The 19,183-nt window shown below is 43.0% G+C and overlaps 1 protein-coding gene across 7 annotated transcripts in view; it reads left to right on the forward strand.

The window, feature by feature from the left end:
- The window catches only part of APC (APC regulator of WNT signaling pathway), a 108,041-nt gene extending 97,552 nt beyond the window's left edge, over positions 1-10,489 (forward strand). For all 7 annotated transcript variants that reach the window (XM_066603056.1, XM_066603062.1, XM_066603060.1 and 4 more), the window contains 2 exons: positions 1,283-1,497; positions 1,741-10,489. In XM_066603056.1, the coding sequence (XP_066459153.1) occupies positions 1,283-1,497; positions 1,741-8,197 (6,672 nt within the window). In that variant the 3' untranslated portion in view covers positions 8,198-10,489. The remainder of the gene's footprint in view (positions 1-1,282; positions 1,498-1,740) is intronic.
- The last annotated feature ends 8,694 nt before the right edge of the window (positions 10,490-19,183 follow it).

Raw genomic sequence — 19,183 nt, forward strand, 5'->3', positions numbered from 1 at the left:
GACACAATTTATGACAAACTAATTCTGGTCTAGATTTTGACTAGTCTGTCTTAATGTAACAGATTCAGCAGAGCTGCTGTGATAAATCTGGGATGTTTTAAGACTGTTCAGTTTAAGTTTGCACTGTCTCACTTTTAGGCAGTATTCGTAAAAAAAAAAAAAACCTTTTGTGTTAGTAATTGCAGAAATAAAAGTACTTTATTTTATTCATGGTAAATATGGAACATACACCTGCAACTGAGAAATGGGTAGACTCCAGTATTACACAGAGTTGTTTGATAAAATACTAAGGGCTAGGCTATTACCCACGGACGGATTTCTGCCGTGTTTTATGCGGCGGAAATCCTCGGCATATCCTGCAGCCATTAGGTTCTATTGAACCTAATAGTCAATGTTCACGTTGGGGAATTCTGCAGCGTGAAAAAAAACACAGCTTGCTCTAATTGTAGTCAATGGAAGCCGTCTGTCACGCTATACTTGCCCTGTGCTCACAGCAGAAGTATTGCATGATTATGCGTCGTTGCCCACTGCCAGCGTGTCATGCGCTGTACTGCGCATGCACACCGGCTCACGAGACTTGTGTGGCAGATCAGAAAGGTGAGTATGGGGTCTTTGAGGGGCGCCGTGTCGGACTCCACTGTGATATTCCGCTGGCGGAGTCTGCCACGGCTGTGGGCATAGGACCTAAATCCCCTTTTAGATGAGCCGATTCTCGTTTGAACATGCAAGTAACGTCACTGGGAACTCGTTCATCCTGTTTATCGCTGAGAATTGTTTACATCTTATTCAGTGTTTCACATTTCTATGTAAACCACTGAGCGGGGAGTGTCTAAATGTAACAATGATTTTTATGCTGGCTGAAACTGAAGGGCGAACAAAAAGTGCGTGATTTTCGGTCGACCGGTCGTTGGCTCGCATTTAAACCGAACGATTATCAGTCACTTTGCCTTTTTTGAATGATAATCATTAGGTCTGAATGCAGCATAGGTCATCATTGTGTTCTTTTGAGGTTAAGTCTCGGAGCAATTCTATCTTGCAAGCTCTTTATTTCTTTATACACTAAAAATTTGAGCAAAAAATATTAAATACTGTTATTTCATTATGTTCACTTTTATACTGCATAGTATTGTCTATGTTTTGTATGCTGAAGAAAAATGTATTAAACAAGGGGGCCTTGATAACCCATTTACAATTGAAAGTAATACAACATAGAAATTATTTTTTATAGCTCATGATCGTCTCCTAATATCTTACACAACATTTTTCTTATAACTTTTTTAAGGAATCCACTCTGAAGAGTGTCCTGAGTGCCCTGTGGAACTTGTCAGCCCACTGTACAGAGAATAAAGCCGACATATGTTCTGTGGACGGAGCCCTGGCTTTCCTAGTTGGCACATTAACTTACCGGAGTCAGACCAATACATTGGCCATTATCGAGAGTGGAGGAGGAATACTGCGCAATGTATCCAGTCTGATAGCCACGAATGAAGACCACAGGTCTGTTTATTACTCTGTAGAAGTACTTTGTAAATCACAGGGTTTAAAGATTTACATTATATGTAGTTTAGTTCAGTTACTTGGTAATACACCTTTATTCGAAGGTTATAAAAAAGTTACTCCAATATTTTATATAATGAAGATTATTTTTTTGTATATTAAATACTATTTAAACTTGTTTGCTTACAATTGTAAAAGTACTTATTGCTAATTTTTCTAATATTGTTTCTTGTTTCGTCACAGGCAAATCCTCCGGGAAAACAACTGCTTACAGACTTTGCTCCAGCATTTAAAGTCACATAGTCTGACAATTGTCAGCAACGCTTGTGGGACCTTGTGGAATTTATCTGCACGCAATGCTAAGGATCAGGAAGGTCTTTGGGATATGGGTGCTGTCAGCATGCTCAAGAACCTCATCCATTCAAAGCACAAAATGATAGCAATGGGCAGTGCAGCAGCTTTAAGAAATCTTATGGCAAATAGACCTGCTAAATATAAAGATGCCAATATCATGTCTCCAGGATCCACTGTCCCATCTCTCCATGTTCGGAAGCAGAAAGCACTAGAAGCAGAGCTGGATGCGCAACATTTATCGGAAACGTTCGACAACATTGATAACTTAAGTCCTAAAACCTCTCATCGCAATAAGCAGAGACATAAGCAGAATATGTACAGCGAATATGGTATAGACTCAAGTAGACATGATGAGTCTATTTGTAGGTCAGACAACTTTAACCCTGGGAATTTAACTGTTCTTTCTCCATATATGAATGCAACCGTTTTGCCAGCGCCATCTTCGAGGACTGCAGGGGATGGCAACAGGACAGAAAAGGACAGGGAAAGGTCGGGAATAAATGCCTATCATTCGGGAAGTGAAGGAAACTCATCCAAGCGTATTGGATTACAGCTGTCAACTACGGCTCCAATCTCTAAAGTTTTTGATGAGGTTTCAAATATTCATCTTGTTGAGGACAGAACTTCGCCACCAGAAATACACAGTGCATTGGAAGAAAGAACTTCCAGAAAGACTTCCACAAACCATTCCATTACAAATCAGTACAGTTTTAAGGGCGATCATTCTAACAGAGCATGTCCTGTATCCTATATAAAAATGTCATCAAATGATAGTTTAAACAGTGTTGGCAGCACCGATGGCTATGGAAAACGTGGTCAAGTAAAACCTTCAGTTGAGGCGTACTCCGAAGACGACGAGAGCAAATTTTGCAGTTATGGAAAATATCCTGCAGGGTTGGCCCACAAAATACACAGTGCTAATCACATGGATGACAATGATACTGAACTAGACACCCCAATAAATTATAGTTTGAAGTACTCAGACGAGCAGTTGAATTCTGGGAGGCAGAGCCCAAGTCAAAATGATCGATGGGCAAGACCTAAACACCTAATAGATAATGAAATGAAGCAAAATGAGCAAAGGCAGCCTAGGAACCAAAAGACCTCTTATAATGCATTTACTGAAAACAAAGAAGAGAAACACAAAAAATTCTCCTCACACTTTGCCCAGCCAGAAAATGTGTCTCCATATAGATCCAGAGCTCCAAACACTCAAGGAGATCAAATGCGGGCAAATTCTACTATCGGAATGAATCAGAAGTCTAGCAAACCACATTGTCAGGTTGATGATTATGATGATGACAAAACGACAAATTTCGGTGAACGTTATTCTGAGGAAGAGCAGCAGGAGGAGGACGATGATAGGCGAGTCAACTTTAATAGTACATATAACCAAGAGGAACATCACGTTGAACAGCCCATTGATTACAGTCGAAAGTATCAAGCAGATGTTCCACCATCAACTCAAAAGTCTTCGTTTTCCTTTTCAAAAAGTTCTTCCAAACAGAGAAGTAAGAAAGACCATGTGTCCTCTAGCAGCAATACACCAACGCCATCACCAAATACAAGCCGACAGAATCAACTTCATCCTAATTCTGCTCAAACCAGAAGTGGACAAAGCAGACAGAAACAAACTTCAAGTAAACCTCCTTCAATTAACCAAGAAACAATACAAACCTACTGTGTTGAAGACACCCCGATATGTTTTTCTCGCTGCAGCTCCCTATCTTCTTTGTCTTCTGCCGAAGATGACATTGAAGGGCGAGAGAGAGGTGTCCAAGGAGAAGGTGGTAATAACACACTCCAAATAACTGAACTCAAAGATGGCAGAGATGCTGCAACTAAAGAAGGTTCTTCTAATGAAACTCGTTCGGCACCACATCATATCCGTACTAAAGCAAACAGACTACAGACTTCAAACTTATCTCCATCAGATGCTTCAAGACACAAATCGGTTGAATTTTCAGGTGCTAAATCTCCCTCGAAAAGTGGTGCTCAGACACCTAAAAGCCCACCAGAACATTATGTCCAAGAAACTCCTCTAATGTTCAGCAGATGTACCTCTGTGAGCTCACTGGATAGTTTTGAAAGTCATTCAATAGCTAGCTCTGTGCAAAGTGAACCATGTAGTGGTATGGTCAGTGGAATAATAAGTCCTAGTGACCTTCCTGACAGCCCAGGGCAGACAATGCCCCCAAGCAGATGTAAAACTCCACCACCCCCTCAAGCAGCACAAAATAAGAGAGATACCAGTAAACCAAAAGTAACAAGTCACGCAGAGGAAAGGGAGCCAGTGACAAAACAGACCGCTGTACATGCAGCGGTTCAGAGGGTTCAGGTGCTCCAGGAGGCTGATGCCTTACTACATTTTGCCACTGAGAGTACACCAGATGGATTTTCATGTGCATCAAGCCTCAGCGCTCTTAGCCTCGATGAACCATATATTCCTAAAGATGTGGAGCTCAAAATTATGCCTCCAGTATTTGAAAATGATCAAGCCAATGAAGCAGAATCTGAAAAATCAAAAGAATCAACCGAACGTCATGACAAAAAGGAAGACAAACAAGGAGAACCAGAAAAAGATATGCTTGATGATACCGACGATGATATTGACATATTGGAAGAATGTATAATATCCGCTATGCCTACCAAATCCTCAAGGAAAAACAAGAAATCTTCCCAACCAACTGCATCCAAAGCTGCTCCTCCTCCTCCCCCTACTAGGAAACCAAGCCAGCTTCCAGTTTATAAGCTGCTTCCTCCTCAAAATAGACTACAGGCTCAAAAGCATGTAAGTTTCAACCATGCAGATGACATGCCTAAAGTGTATTGTGTAGAAGGTACGCCAATAAATTTTTCTACTGCTACTTCTCTCAGCGATCTCACAATAGAATCGCCACCAAATGAGCTGACAAGTAATGATCAGGCTAACACTCTATCTGGTAAATATGAAAAAAGGGACACGATACCGACTGAGGGGAGAAGTACAGATGAGGCACAAAAAGGAAAAAGCTCAAATACTGCCACGTCAGCTGCAGATGAAGATAAATCGGAGGAAGGTGATATTCTTGCAGAATGCATTCATTCTGCAATGCCCAAAGGTAAAAGCCACAAGCCTTACAGAGTCAAAAAGATTATGGATCAAATTAACCATACATCTGCTGGTGCTACTGGAAATAGAGGTTCGCAAGAAAATGAAAGGAAACCGACCTCCCCTGTGAAACCTTTGCCACAAGCAAACGGTCGTTCAAAGAAGAACTCTGATCAAAAAATAAGTTTAATACCTGAAAAACCTTACAATGATGCCAAAAAGCAGAATAGTAAAAATCTAAGAGAAACGAATGAGAAGCTTCCTAACAATGAAGAACGTGCAAAAGGGAGCTTTGCGTTTGATTCGCCTCACCACTATACTCCAATCGAGGGCACACCTTACTGTTTTTCAAGGAATGATTCATTGAGTTCTTTAGACTTTGATGAAGATGATGTTGATCTTTCCAAAGAAAAAGAAGAGTTGCGGAAAGAAAAAGAAGCAAAAGAAACGGACACAAGGGTGGATAACAAAAATTATCCATCCTCAAACCAGTCATTACGGCAAGGACAGCATGAACAAAATAAAGGAGCTGGGAGAGCTACAAAATCATTGCTACAAAAGCAGGCTTCATTTCCACCTGCATCTAAGGTCCAAGACAGAGGAGGAGCTTCTGATGAGAAAATGCAGAATTTTGCTATTGAAAATACACCTGTATGCTTTTCCCGCAATTCATCTCTAAGCTCATTAAGTGATATTGACCAAGAAAATAATAACAAAGGAATAGAGCCACCTAAGGAAAATGAACCACCGGACCAGCAGATGGAAATGCGGAGACCTCAGACCTCAGGATATGCTCCCAAGTCGTTTCATGTTGAAGATACCCCAGTTTGCTTTTCTCGTAACAGCTCTCTGAGTTCTTTAAGCATTGACTCTGAGGATGATCTGTTACAAGAATGCATTAGTTCTGCAATGCCAAAGAAGAAAAAGCCTTCAAAGTCTAAAAGTGAAAATGAGAAAATCCGTTCAAATAGTATTGGTGGCATTCTTGCTGAAGAGCCAGATCTGACTCTAGATTTAAGGGATTTACAAAGCCCTGATTCTGAAAATGCATTTTCTCCAGATTCAGAAAACTTTGATTGGAAAGCAATCCAAGAAGGTGCCAATTCAATTGTTAGCCGACTACATCAAGCAGCTGCTGCAGTCTCATTGTCCCGACAAGGGTCATCAGACTCTGATTCAATTCTTTCCCTGAAATCGGGCATTTCTTTGGGATCTCCTTTCCATTTAACACCCGATAAGGAAGAGAAACCCATCACTGCAAACAAAGGGCCAAGAATTTTAAAGCCCGGAGAAAAAAGTTCATTGGAGGGTAAGAAAAATGATGAGGAGTCTAAAGGCATTAAAGGGGGAAAGAAGATATATAAAAGTATGATTACAGGAAAATCCAGGTCGAGCTCTGATTTTTCAAGTCAGTGTAAACAGCCAGCACAAGCAAATGCGCCCTCAATATCTCGTGGTAGAACAATGATTCATATTCCAGGCGTCCGTGCTAGTTCTCCAAGTACAAGCCCTGTTTCAAAGAAAGTTCCCATCCTAAAGAATACCCCTTCCAAAACTTCGAATGACAACTCTACAAACTCTCCAAGAGTGCAAAAACCATTAAAATCTGAATCGTTCTATAATAATAGACAGACTGCTGTCCAGGGTGGACCAAATAAAGGACCTTCTAGATCAGGTTCAAGAGACACTTCTTCAAGACCTTCCCCTCAACCATTAAGCAGACCTATGCAATCCCCTGGTCGAAGTTCAATTTCACCAGGCAGAAATGGGATAAGTCCGCCAAACAAATTTTCTCAGTTACCAAGAACATCCTCACCTAGCACAGCATCCACCAAATCCTCTGGTTCGGGCAGAATGTCCTATACATCTCCAGGTAGACAGTTGAGTCAGCAGAATATGAGCAAACAGTCCAGTCTACCCAAAACCCCCAGTGGAATTCCAAGAAGCGAGTCTGCATCAAAAGGCTTGAATCAAAATGCAAACAATTCTGGATCGACTAAAAAGGTAGAGCTATCTAGAATGTCTTCAACAAAATCCAGTGGAAGCGAGTCTGATAGATCTGAGAGACCAACTTTAGTACGTCAGTCTACTTTTATTAAGGAAGCTCCAAGTCCAACTTTAAGGAGAAAATTGGAGGAGTCTGCATCATTTGAGTCTCTGTCGTCTTCATCAAGAGCCGATTCCCCAACAAGATCTCAAACTCAGACAGCCGCATTAAGCCCTTCTCTTCCTGATATGTCATTATCAACTCATTCTATACAATCAGGTGGATGGAGAAAAACTCCTCCAAACCTAAATACTTCATCAGAACATGGAGATGTCAGAAAGCGTCATGACATAAGCCGATCCCATTCCGAGTCACCATCCAGACTTCCAATTACACGATCAGGAACTTGGAAGCGGGAACACAGTAAGCATTCATCATCACTTCCTCGCGTTAGCACATGGAGAAGAACTGGAAGCTCCTCTTCCATTTTGTCTGCATCTTCTGAGTCTAGTGAGAAAGCAAAAAGTGAAGATGAAAAACAGCCGTGTTCCTTTCTAGGGCCTAAATCTACAACGGACTGTTCATCTGCAAAGGGAACTTGGAGAAAAATAAAGGAGAATGAAGTGCTCGAGACCACAAATAATGGAATATCAAATACTCTTGCTGAATCAGCAGAAAGTAGGACAGTCTATCAAATGGCACCGGCAGTTTCTAAAACAGAGGATGTGTGGGTAAGAATTGAGGACTGCCCAATCAATAACCCTAGGTCAGGCAGGTCCCCCAGTGGAAATTCTCCCCCAGTTATTGACAATATCTCAGAGCAAGGGGAAAAGGATGAGGGAGTAAAAGACTCACAAGGAAGGCATAATTCAGGGAATGGAAATGGGCTTATTTTGGAAAATAGGCAGAGATCCTTTATTAAATTGGATGGTTTGGATCCAAAAGGGACTGACCCAAAACCTGTAATCAACAGCCAGCCTTCAGGGCAAGAAACAATTGAAAGTTGTGTTACAGAGCGCACTCCATTTAGCTCAAGCAGTTCAAGCAAACACAGTTCACCAAGTGGGACTGTGGCTGCACGTGTAACTCCCTTTAATTATAACCCTAGTCCCAGAAAAAGCAATTCAGATAGTAGCACAGCCCGACCATCCCAGATCCCAACACCTGTGACTACAAACTCAAAGAAAAGGGACTCAAAAAGTGAAGACTCTAGTGGGTCACAAAGTCCCAAAAGGCATTCTGGCTCCTATTTGGTGACTTCTGTTTGAAAAGGACTTATCTGCAATTCTTTGAAATGAAATGCTGATGTATTATTTTTTAGCTGTCCGTGTATATTGTTCAAAAGACACAAATATAAAAACTGTAAATACTGATTTTTGATGAGGGTTGTGCAGGAAGCCATAATGCATTAAACAATATTTTCACTTTACTGTAAAATATCTGCTACAGTTTAAAAAAAAGCTGGATATTTATAGAGCTTTTTCAATAAACCATTTCGGGCTCCTAAAGCATTTCAAGCTTTTTCGGCACCGAACAGTACTGTTACCAACAAGAGTCATCCGTGAAACGATACAGTAACCCTTTCTAACTGTAGCGGTGTCCACTTATTGGAAGAATCTGACCGACCTAATCGCATAAAACCTGTATTGAGGCGAAAAATAGACTGTTTGGTTTTGTAATTGTGAATACATTTAAGTACACAACTTATCATTGAACAGCAATGTGATATCTACTGAAAGGTGTTTTTTTTTATTTTTTATTTTTTTGTTTTTTTCTCTCTCCCACTTCTCCCCCGGCTGGCCTTTCTGCATGACTGATCTGACAATCCAAGTACTGTGATCTCATGATGTGCATAGGTACAGTAGGTATTGTGTAGCAATCTACAATGAAAAAAAGGAAACTTGTGTTGCAGTTAGACAACATCCAACTTACCCCCCCCCCCCCTTAGACTCCGTTCTATCCGAGGTTAGGTAGATTCTTTTCACTGCTATGCTGTATAGTGTATGTCTGGTATTTGAGGTGAGATGGCTGCTCTTTTACGATGAGACCGGATGTCTCGGAGTAATCTAACTGAACATTTCTGAATAAATTATTACTGTATGTAAATTCATAAGTGTTTTTGTTGTGAATTGTAAAAATATTATGTGGCATGCACATTTTTTTAATGGGAACAGGGCGCTATCATTTCTTTTGTGTTTATAATAGATACAGGAGCTGAATTCTGTTGCTTGATATAAATGACGTTAGAGAGCCCCCCCATTATTTTTGTAAAAAAGAAATCGGATTTAATACGGCTGTAAGATATTGAAAAGCATGGCCTTGGTTCTAGCAAACTTCATTGCTGCTTGTTTTATGTCAGCACAGTTTCAATTAAGCCTTGCACTGAGCATCCAAGTAACCGGAGACAGACTGGCTGTTTTTGCATAGCAATGATTTGTCTCAAGTGGCTGTGTGAAATGCATTGGCACCGTGCTGACGGCAGAGAACAAGTAAAGCTGTTTGTCAGCAGTCAAACCATGCTATTTTATATTTATCCTTGTGTTATACAATACCAAAAAAAAAACTTTAAGTAGAATACCTTTTTAAAGGGGTTGTCCAATTGTAAACTGTTGATGGCCTATGCTTAGGATAGGTTATTAATAGTAGATTGTTGGAGACCCATTGCTTGGGACCTCTACAGATCAGCTGTTTGCTGGGCCGTTGCCCTTAAATGATTTCCACAGACACTTCTTTTTCACTGTAGTGGCCTGGCTTTGTATTACAAGCCAAGTTCTCATTCATGTAATAATGCCTGCAATACCAAGCCCAGCCACTGCAATGGAAATGGAGCTGTCTTGATTCCTGTAGAAATCTGCTCTCAACACGAGTGCACAGGCCATTGAACAGCTAAGAGACCCCCGCCAATCTACTGCTGATGACTTATCCTGAGGATAGACCCATCTGTAGTTTTACAGCCGGATAACCACTTTAAGGGTTAACTTATTAGAAATATTATTGGAAACATTGAGTTTAAAATCCTTGACATAATTTTTTTGTCTTGCAATAGAATTTAGCTAAATGGAAAAACTGAAACTATCACTTGCTGCCAAAATCCATATCCACAAATTTAAGTCCAAATCAAATCTAGTAATGTTCTTGTTATACTTTGCACTTTTGTTTTCGTACTACAACTGGTGTAAATCCTGTTTTCATCACTTAAACTGATTTTACATGTAGTTGTAATTCCAGAAAAAAACTGACTTGTACTAAACTCAATTTATTTATTAATTTTGAAAAGCTATCTGCACTCTTATCGTCCTTCTGTTCAGTTTCAATAGTCGGCGCTCTGCAATGCAGAGCCCCAGCTAGTGAAGATACAGATAACCTGCACACACCTGCAGACTGTGTGTATTGTTAGTAAGAAAAGTGAATTAGTATGTAAAGCCAAGATGGGAATAATGTATTTCTGAATGGTTGTGGAAATATTTTTAATTTAAATACTAACTTTTTTCTTGTCAAGGCAGTTTACCTATGCGTGACTAAGAAAATTTTATGACTTTTGCAATAAAAATTAAAACAATGCTGCGTCTGGTTTATGTTGAGTTGAATATTCACCATCACATAATTTTATTCAGACTTTAGAAACTTCACTACACGGATGCTGTTTTCCCAACAGGATGCGACTGTAGCCATTTTTACCATGCTGTTCCCAGTTCTAGAAGGGTATTGTTTTTCCCTAAGGAGAGCACTTAGAAGGTGTATGAGGAAACGCCTAAAAGGTGAGTGAGGAGACTTATAAGGCCATCCATGCTCCTCTGGGAAATATGCAAATAGGGAAGATGGAACAGTACCTCTTACAGCACCATGTATTGGAATGCAGCAAGCCAGTGTCAGACTCTTTAGACAAGCCTTGTAGCAATGCCTGGGAATTGAAAACCAAGGCAGAAAACCATACACTGACAGCTGTTTGGGGGTTTTGCCCCTCACCAGTGTGCAGTAGGTTTCTGGCTTGGCTAGTGAGAGGTCTACAGATGTGGGTCAAGAAGGGGTATCATTTCTGCATAAGGAGAGCATATAGAAGGGGAGTGAGGAGACTTATAAGGCCATGCACGCTCCTCTGGGAAATATGCGAATAAGGAAGATGGAACAAATACCTCTACAGCGCCACCTATTGAAAGGCAGCATCACTAGCTAAGCCAGAAACCTATTGCACACTGAGGGGCAAAAACCCAGAAATAGCTGGCTGTGTATGGATTCTGGTTTGGTTTTCAATTCCTAGTTATTGCTACAAGGCTTGTATTAAGAGTCTGACATTGAGTTGCAGGAATGCTGCTTTCCAATAGGTGGTGCTGCAGAGGTATTTGTTCATCTTCCTTATTTGCATACTTACAGCCCTGAAACACTACGTAATTAGGCGCTAGCATTGTGTATCAGCTTAAGAGGCTTTTGAACTCACTATTCCCGCTTCACGTACTAATCAATTCAAAAGCACCTCAGTGATTCTTCGCATAGGCCACTAGAACAGTCCTAATAGGCTGATGCTTCCTTGTTTTTGCAGCTCACCCATCTTCTCCTGTCCAGTTCACATATCACAGCGCAGACATCTCATTATTGCTGAAGATGAGGGAATTACAGAGAGTTCTATTGTACTGCCAGAGGCCTACACAGCACAGAATAGTACCCCTATACATATAGATAAGGCCCTTATATGAACCTTCCCTGTCACTTTGGAGATGGTTGGTCATAAAGCACACATCCTCTTCTGTACTTGTGATTTCCAACCTTATTACTGCATTGGAATCTTTGAAAAATGTTTTCCTTGGAAACCTTGAATGTCATTCCTGCCTCAAAGACAATTGGTATAGCAGCAAGGAAAGCATTCTTTGATTCTTGTCCACTAATAATTTAGATCAGACATGTTTACTGCTTTTAATTTACCTTCCCTGTTCTAAAAGTGACAGATCGTGTTGCCCCTGTGTTCAGGACAGCCCCTAATCAGACTTAAACCCCATTTACGAACAACGATTATCACTCAAAATTCATTCAACCTAAGGCTTTTGAGCAATAACCGTTGTATGTAAATGCTACCATTGTTACGTTTTGGTCGAATGATGATTTGTACTTCAGCATAAAAGCCATTATTCAGATGGCCATCTGATAGCAGGGACCGCATGCTATTATTCTCCGTGGCAGCACTGATAATATTGTTTTCAGCTGCTGTCCCGTGGGAGAACAATGGAGCTGTATGCAGATAGTGGACCACTCGCTGTTATCTGCATACAGTGAAGGGGGCTTCATTTGCACGCAAATAAAGCTAATAAGCATTAGTGCCCATTAGTAGTTTAAGTAACATGATCATTCAAGCTATCTTTTGAATGAATTTTGAGCGATCGTCTTTGTGTGTAAATGGGGCTTTAGGCTACACAGTCTTTAAATGCGCTAGATTCATCCATCACTGTGGCTCTGCTGAATGATCAGTTTGTCCAATTTTAAGATGGTCTACCGTATATTCCGGTGTATAAGACGACCTTTTAACCTCGAAAAATCTGCTCTGCAGTCGGGGGTCGTCTTATACGCCGGCTATACAAAAAAAAAAAGTACTCACCTCCCGTGGCATTCTGCGGCACTGCTACAGGTTGTCGTTCCCTCCTCGTCCCCAACAGAGCATTGCTCTCTGGATGCGGGGCTTGAAATCCCCGCCTCCAGAAAGCTAATGCTGTGATTGGCTAACTTACGCGCCGTCAGCCAATCGCAACCATTCAATGACATCAGCGCCGCAGAATGCCCAGGGAGGTGAGCACTGCTTTTTTTTTTTTTTTATACTGTATTCCAGGCGTATAAGGCGACAGTTGGGGGGGGTCGTCTTATACGCCCCGTCGCCTTATATGTCGGAATATACGGTAGTCTAATTTTATACAATCTATTAGTTGACAGTTTATGCCAAAAAGTGTGTCAAATTTTTTGGTGCATTTAGGCCAAGCCCTCGTTTTCACAAAGCCACACCCCTTTGTCAGATGTATAGGAAAAAAAGTGTCTAAATCGCATCATCAATTTAGTTAAAAGTATGTTACATTCTGGTGCAAATTGCACTGGAAAACTGTTCTCAATAGCAAGTATGCCCTAATATGTATCTTGTATATTGCTGCCTCCAGAAAACCTCTAGAAATAATAAGTCAACTGCTCCAACATTCATCAAAAGTCTCTAGAAGATAAACTGTTGCCCATAGCAACCAATCATGGGCACTTTTCACTTCTGTAACTGCTCTGGTAAAATGAAAGCTGTTCTTGGGTTGGTTGCTAGGGGCAACAGACAGTTTTGATAAGAGGCCTATTATTATTTTCTCTCTTACATGCATCTCATTTATGAAAGTAAGTTAAAGTGTATCTGGAGTTTCAACAAGTTTTCTAAAATATAACCGGTTTCCCACCCATTTGCTTCTGCTTGCACCCTGCTTTATGCTTTGAAGTTCTGATTGGCAGGTGTTCTTTCCCATTTTTCTGCTGTCCTGCTTTCCACTTTCAGACATGGGGCATGTTGCAAGCCTACCATTCTGCCAGTGGTTCACTCTCCTGTACTTCCTTTCTCTCACTTCTCATGCTGCATTGCTGTCTCTGGTCCAATCAGCAGGGAGGCTGTATTTGAATGGCCGCCCTTATGCTTTCCTAGCACGATTGTATGAGTTGGGCATTCAGGCCAAATAATCAGTAAGCCTAAAGTAACTTCTACACACACGCACACACACGCTGTAACAGCAAAAGAGATAGAAATGGTGGAGACTGTAGACCCTAAACATCTGCGAGTGAAGGGAGTGAGCCTGTGAAGATAGCCCCTCCCCCACAGCTAAGCAAATATCCCCGCATCCCTGTTACTACAGTAGCTCAGTACCTAACAGACAGTGGATTGCAGAGGGGCAGGAAGGGAGACCCCTAGTGGCAGCCACTTCACACTTGATTTACAGTGGGAAAACTAATTTTTCATTAAAGATTAAGGTACAAAAAAAGAAGACAGTTTTATTCAAGATAGATAGTGATGTCCAAGTCCAACAGTGTGTGAAGCCGCTCCGCTGATCTGCCTTAAGGCCCTTTTACATGGGACTATTATCGTTCAAAAAAATCGTTTAAATGAATGAGACTGGACGATAATTGTTCAATGTAAACACAGACAACGACTGAATGAAGAAAACCTGTTTGTTTGCTTATCATTCATTCATTTCATGCAAGCATCGTTCACTAATTGTTTGGCTTCAATCCCGATCGTTCTCATTCACTTTATACAGTGAATGTTACCAACTGAAGGAGTGAGCGAGCCATTGATGTATCTGCTTGTATGAACAGGCTCCACTGGAATCGTTGGGTACAAATGCACCTCCGAAGGTCGCTCCACAAGGGGATTTAGTCAGCAGCAGGCCGTTCCCTTACCACGGTGCGTGCACGGTTAACCCCTAAACAAACCATGCTGGGTGCTCTGAGCCTTCCACCAGTCTTCCATAGACAGAAGCAGGCAGATGCACATAAGTGCATGGATTCTGTTGTCTTTTTGCCAAGAGCTAAGCCATAATTGTGGTACACGGTTACGAATCTGTTCAACTGAGCAGACCGCAGCATTCACACACTGTTAAACACAGAGTGTACCCCTGATGGCAGAGAGCTCCGGGGTAAAGGTGTCCCTGATGGCAGAGAGCTCCAGGTAAAGGTGTCCCTGATGGCAGAGAGCTCCAGGTAAAGGTGTCCCTGATGGCAGAGAGTGACGAGTAAAGGTGTCCCTGATGGCAGAGTGCTCCAGGTAAAGGTGTCCTTACATCTTCAGCAACTGTCAGGCAAACAATAGTTTGTCCAACAGCTGTTACCACATTTGGCTGAGCTGCACTCTTGTTCTCCTGCAGCCAGACACCCCTGGCACCGTCCTATCTCCCAGGGAACAAAAGCAATAGGCCTCATGTCCACGGGCGGATCACATCCCGCATGCAGGAGCCCGCAGTGGAAGCCAACCCTGCCCGCAGCCGAGGACACTGTAGGTCTTCATTGCGGATATGTGCGGAAGCGCCAGGTGGCGTGCCGCCGCACATGCGCAGTGTTTTGTTTTTTGTTTTGTTTTTTTTACACTCCTGCTTTCCCGCAGAATTCACAGCCCATCCGCAATTCAATTACAGACAGGCCACTGATCAGACAGCTTCCATTGACTTTAATGGAAGCCGTCTGTGTGGGAACCGCACTGAAATGGAACATGCTGCGATTTGTTTTCGCAAAACACATCCACATGCTTTAATTCATGTGGGACGCCCATGCTTCCCTATGGCTGGCTTGGTTTGCGGATCTCGCAAATCAGATCCACCTGTGGACATTGGGCCATAGGGCTCACGTACACGACAGTGTTTTCACTGCGTATCACGCACGCATGATATGTGGTGAATGAAGTCAATGGACATTCCATGATCCATGCACACCAGTGTGTGGATACTGTATCGTTACGAAATAGAAATAATTAGCAGAATGCTCTATTTCTCTGCATTCGTATGCAGCATGAGTTTTATACACTTGTATGGGCTGCGTATGGTACACTGCACACACGCAATACATTGCATATGGGCAGCGGTTTCACAAGGCGGGGAATTAAAGAAAATAAAAAATCACGCTGCACGTGTGCGTGTAATTTACGGGCATGCGCAGTGCCATACATGGTCTCTTCCCACAGAGCGTATGGCTGCCGAGTCTGTAAAAGGCTGCAGGTAGACCCGCAGCGTTGTACGCATACAGCCTTGTGTATGAGCCCTTAGGTATTGGAATTTAATGCCCCTGATATTTGTTTTCCCCCAACATCCTTCGCAGTAGAGTGGTGTCTGCCCTCCCATTATCGCTGGGTTCAGATGACTAAGGCTTCCTGTCCACGGACGATAGTGCATTGCATTACTCATGGCGATAATCCGGCCGCAGCGAACGCAGTGCATGCTTTCCATAGCGTTGCTATGGAAAGCACAGCCCCCTGTCTACGAGCGGAGAATCGTAGCGATTCTCCGGTCACCGGACTCAAATTGCGGCATGCTGCGATTTGCCACAGTGAGCCTATCAGTTCTCTCCCCGGCGGTGGAATATCGCTAGCGATATTTCACCTCGCCCGATGACAAGGGGCCTAAAGTAGAACATGTATAGGGGCCTTTCTCTGGATTACAGTTTTTTGAGGTACAATGGCTGATGCGGGTAATGGGGTAACTCTGACATTGATGAAATTCAGCTCAGGGCTCACTCACACCAGCATATTATCTCTGTGTATTATGCAGTTCTGAAACCCCATAGACTTGCATTGGGGTATTGAAACATGTGCTTCCCTTACACGGAGGGAAAAAAATCACAGCATGCCCTATTTTGGTCTGTATTACAGAACAAAATCGCCCGTGCAGGTCTGTGGGAGTGTGAAAAATACGCAGCGACAACAGGATACACGTGTAGGTGCTGAGTACACAGGAAACAAGTAGAAGTCTCCTGCACCTTCGTGCACTTCTCTTAGCCTGTAATGATGCAGTGATCGTGTAATGATGCAGTGATCGTGTAATGATGCAGTGATCATCTCGTATTTGCACGCGCAAAAAATAAAAACATAGGCAATCTGAATATTTTGGTTGCGCAAAAGGCCGGTGTGAGCCAGTACCCTGCTCCTGTTTGCACCCCACGGTTGAAAAGTTAGGATTTCCACTTGTGCTAATCATATTTCGTTTGGTTCCATCATGATAAGCTGAATTAGCTGGAGCCGGGTGGTTAAAATTCACTTGAATATACAATTGTAACGAAAAGTAAATGAACCCTTTAGAATAACTTGGATTTCTGCATTGATTGATAAAATGTGTGAGTGAACCCTTGAAATCTTATCACCCCTTTGCTGCTGATAGCCTGGTCTTTTTCCTTGTAGCACTACTAGTGGAGCATTGGGGACCTTTCACACGGACCTGAATTGTTCCGCGATACGCAGTGGAATTTGTCACTATGGAAATCTGCATGTCCGAATGTGGATTTTGAAGTGGAGTTACGATCAGACTCTGGCCATTTTCAATTCCGTATCAAAATCTGCATGGATGTTGGTGGAAAATTTGCCACACAACAGCAAGTTCCGCTGCGAGCTGCAGAACAGTTCCACTCATGTGAAAGGTCCCTTAAGAAGTCTTCCTTTGGACAAGGGATGATGGAGATGATGGTGAGTGTAGGCAGAATGTGCAAGAATAAAAGTTGGTCTCTGGTTGCAGAAGGATCAGTTTCTAACCTCTGTCGTGTGTGGCCTGAGCGGCTGCTGATTCCGGTGGTCCCTCTCCTCTATGTAAAGTCATGTTCTATGTATCCCTTCCTGAACAGCCGCTGTTCTGTGTGGACGCATTTCTGCTGATCGCACGCCTATTTTCCCCTGCTCCAATGGTCAGCTGGCCCGAGTTTTATAAAGAAGCCTTTCCCATTCTCTGGCCCTCTGCAATAAGGTACAAAAAACATGCAAATGTGTATTGTTCGCTAATTCATTTAGTATTACCCCATTTTCCTTGATGTCTACAGTCAGCGGCCTGTCCTGACCCGTCTGCCTCTTGTGTATGACACAGATCTGCCTTGTTTGACCTGAACTTAGTTTTTGCTCACTACCTTCATACCGTGGTCTGGAATCTACAGTCTGTCAATGCTTTAAGCCTGAGGTCACACGGGATGGAAATCTCATGGAATCACCGCACCGAAAAACTGTGGGATAAGCGCAGCTTCAAAACCTGTGGCCTTTCGCCGTGGGTTTTGGAGTTGCTTCACGATCGGCATTCCGTTGCGACTATCTCTCCCCATAGAGAGGAGAGAGGCTGCTGCGGAAACGAGGAAAGAATTGACATGCCACAGCTTTGAATTCCACGCGGCATGTCAGTTTTCGTGTGGATGAGATTTTTGCAAAGCTCGGCCACTTTGCTGTCTTATCCCGGGTTAAAAAGAAAGTCTGCACGGCAATATCGCCCTGTATGAACCCAGCCTAAAGGCTCCTACCCACTGGTTGCGGCACCTGGAGAAGGCTCAATTGGCAACAATTAGGCCTCGTCCACTGGGAAAATCAGGCCCGCCGCAGATTCTTCATGCAGAATCCCGCAGCGGATCCCTCCTTTCCCGCGGACATGAGGCCTAAAAATAAGAATTACTCACCTGTCCGGACGATGCGGATCTGCCCTCCGTCGCGGCCAGATCTTCTTTCTTCGGCCCGGCGGATGTGCTCGGCATGCCGGCAGCGTGCCACACGCATGCACCGTGCACTTTTCTTTTTTGAACTCTTGCTCTCCCACGCCGGAGAGCAGGAATTCAGCTGCGGGTGTGTCGCGGATCCGGATGGCTTCCATAGGCTTCAATAGAAGCCTGCGGGAGACCCGCACTAAAATGGAGCATACTGCGGGTGTTTTCCCGCACACTCAATCCGCACCTATAAATGACATCTGCAGGTTTTAATTTCCTGCGAGTGTCCAATGCATCCCTATGAGGCACGGATCACACGTGTGGGACTCCTGCTGAGGATCTGTCCCCGTGGACATGAGGCCTTAGTGTTTTTTTTAACGCGACTGTCAATAGGACTTTGTAATGTTAAAAACGCATCACAAGTTTGTGCTTTGTGATTTTTGTGTGATGCGCTTTTAACATTAAAAAGTCCCATAGACAGTCGCGTTAAAATAACACAAGTGGGTAGAAGCTCTAAGTGTTGCCAATTGAGCCTTCTCCGGGTGCTGCAACCTGGCACCCCCCCTGTGGGTAAAAGTCCGTCCACACATCCGTGTAGAGATTAAACGGATTGTATGGGGAAAGCTACTCAAATCCACTCCAGGTCCGGCCTGTGGCATTGAGGTTTCTCTTCCAGGTGATGACATTGTAGGGGTTCAACTGACTCATTTCGATAACGGATGCCCTATTTAGACAGAACGATTCAGCCAACGACTGAACAATAAACGAGAATTGTGAGGTTGTCGCTCATCATTCAGTTTCAATCGGCATAAAAATCGGCCCTGGTTCGTGCGCTGGTTGTGCATTTAACACACTGATCCTTCTGTGTTACACATAGGAGTGTGAAGCACTGAACAACTACGGCACAAGCCTAAAAACTGCCTGAGTGCGAATGAGCTGCTGATGACGTCCCCACCCCGCTCACTCAGGCACACGAGACCCCTGAGACTCTCGGTCCCTTTCTCTGTTGCAGCTGGTGCAGAGCCAATAAAGAGGGGGCTGGTTTGGTTATTGATATGAGTCAGTCCGCAAGGCCCCTGCAATTATATCACTGACCACAGGAA

This window comes from Eleutherodactylus coqui, chromosome 5, assembly GCF_035609145.1.
Source record: "Eleutherodactylus coqui strain aEleCoq1 chromosome 5, aEleCoq1.hap1, whole genome shotgun sequence".
Lineage (NCBI taxonomy): Eukaryota > Metazoa > Chordata > Amphibia > Anura > Eleutherodactylidae > Eleutherodactylus > Eleutherodactylus coqui.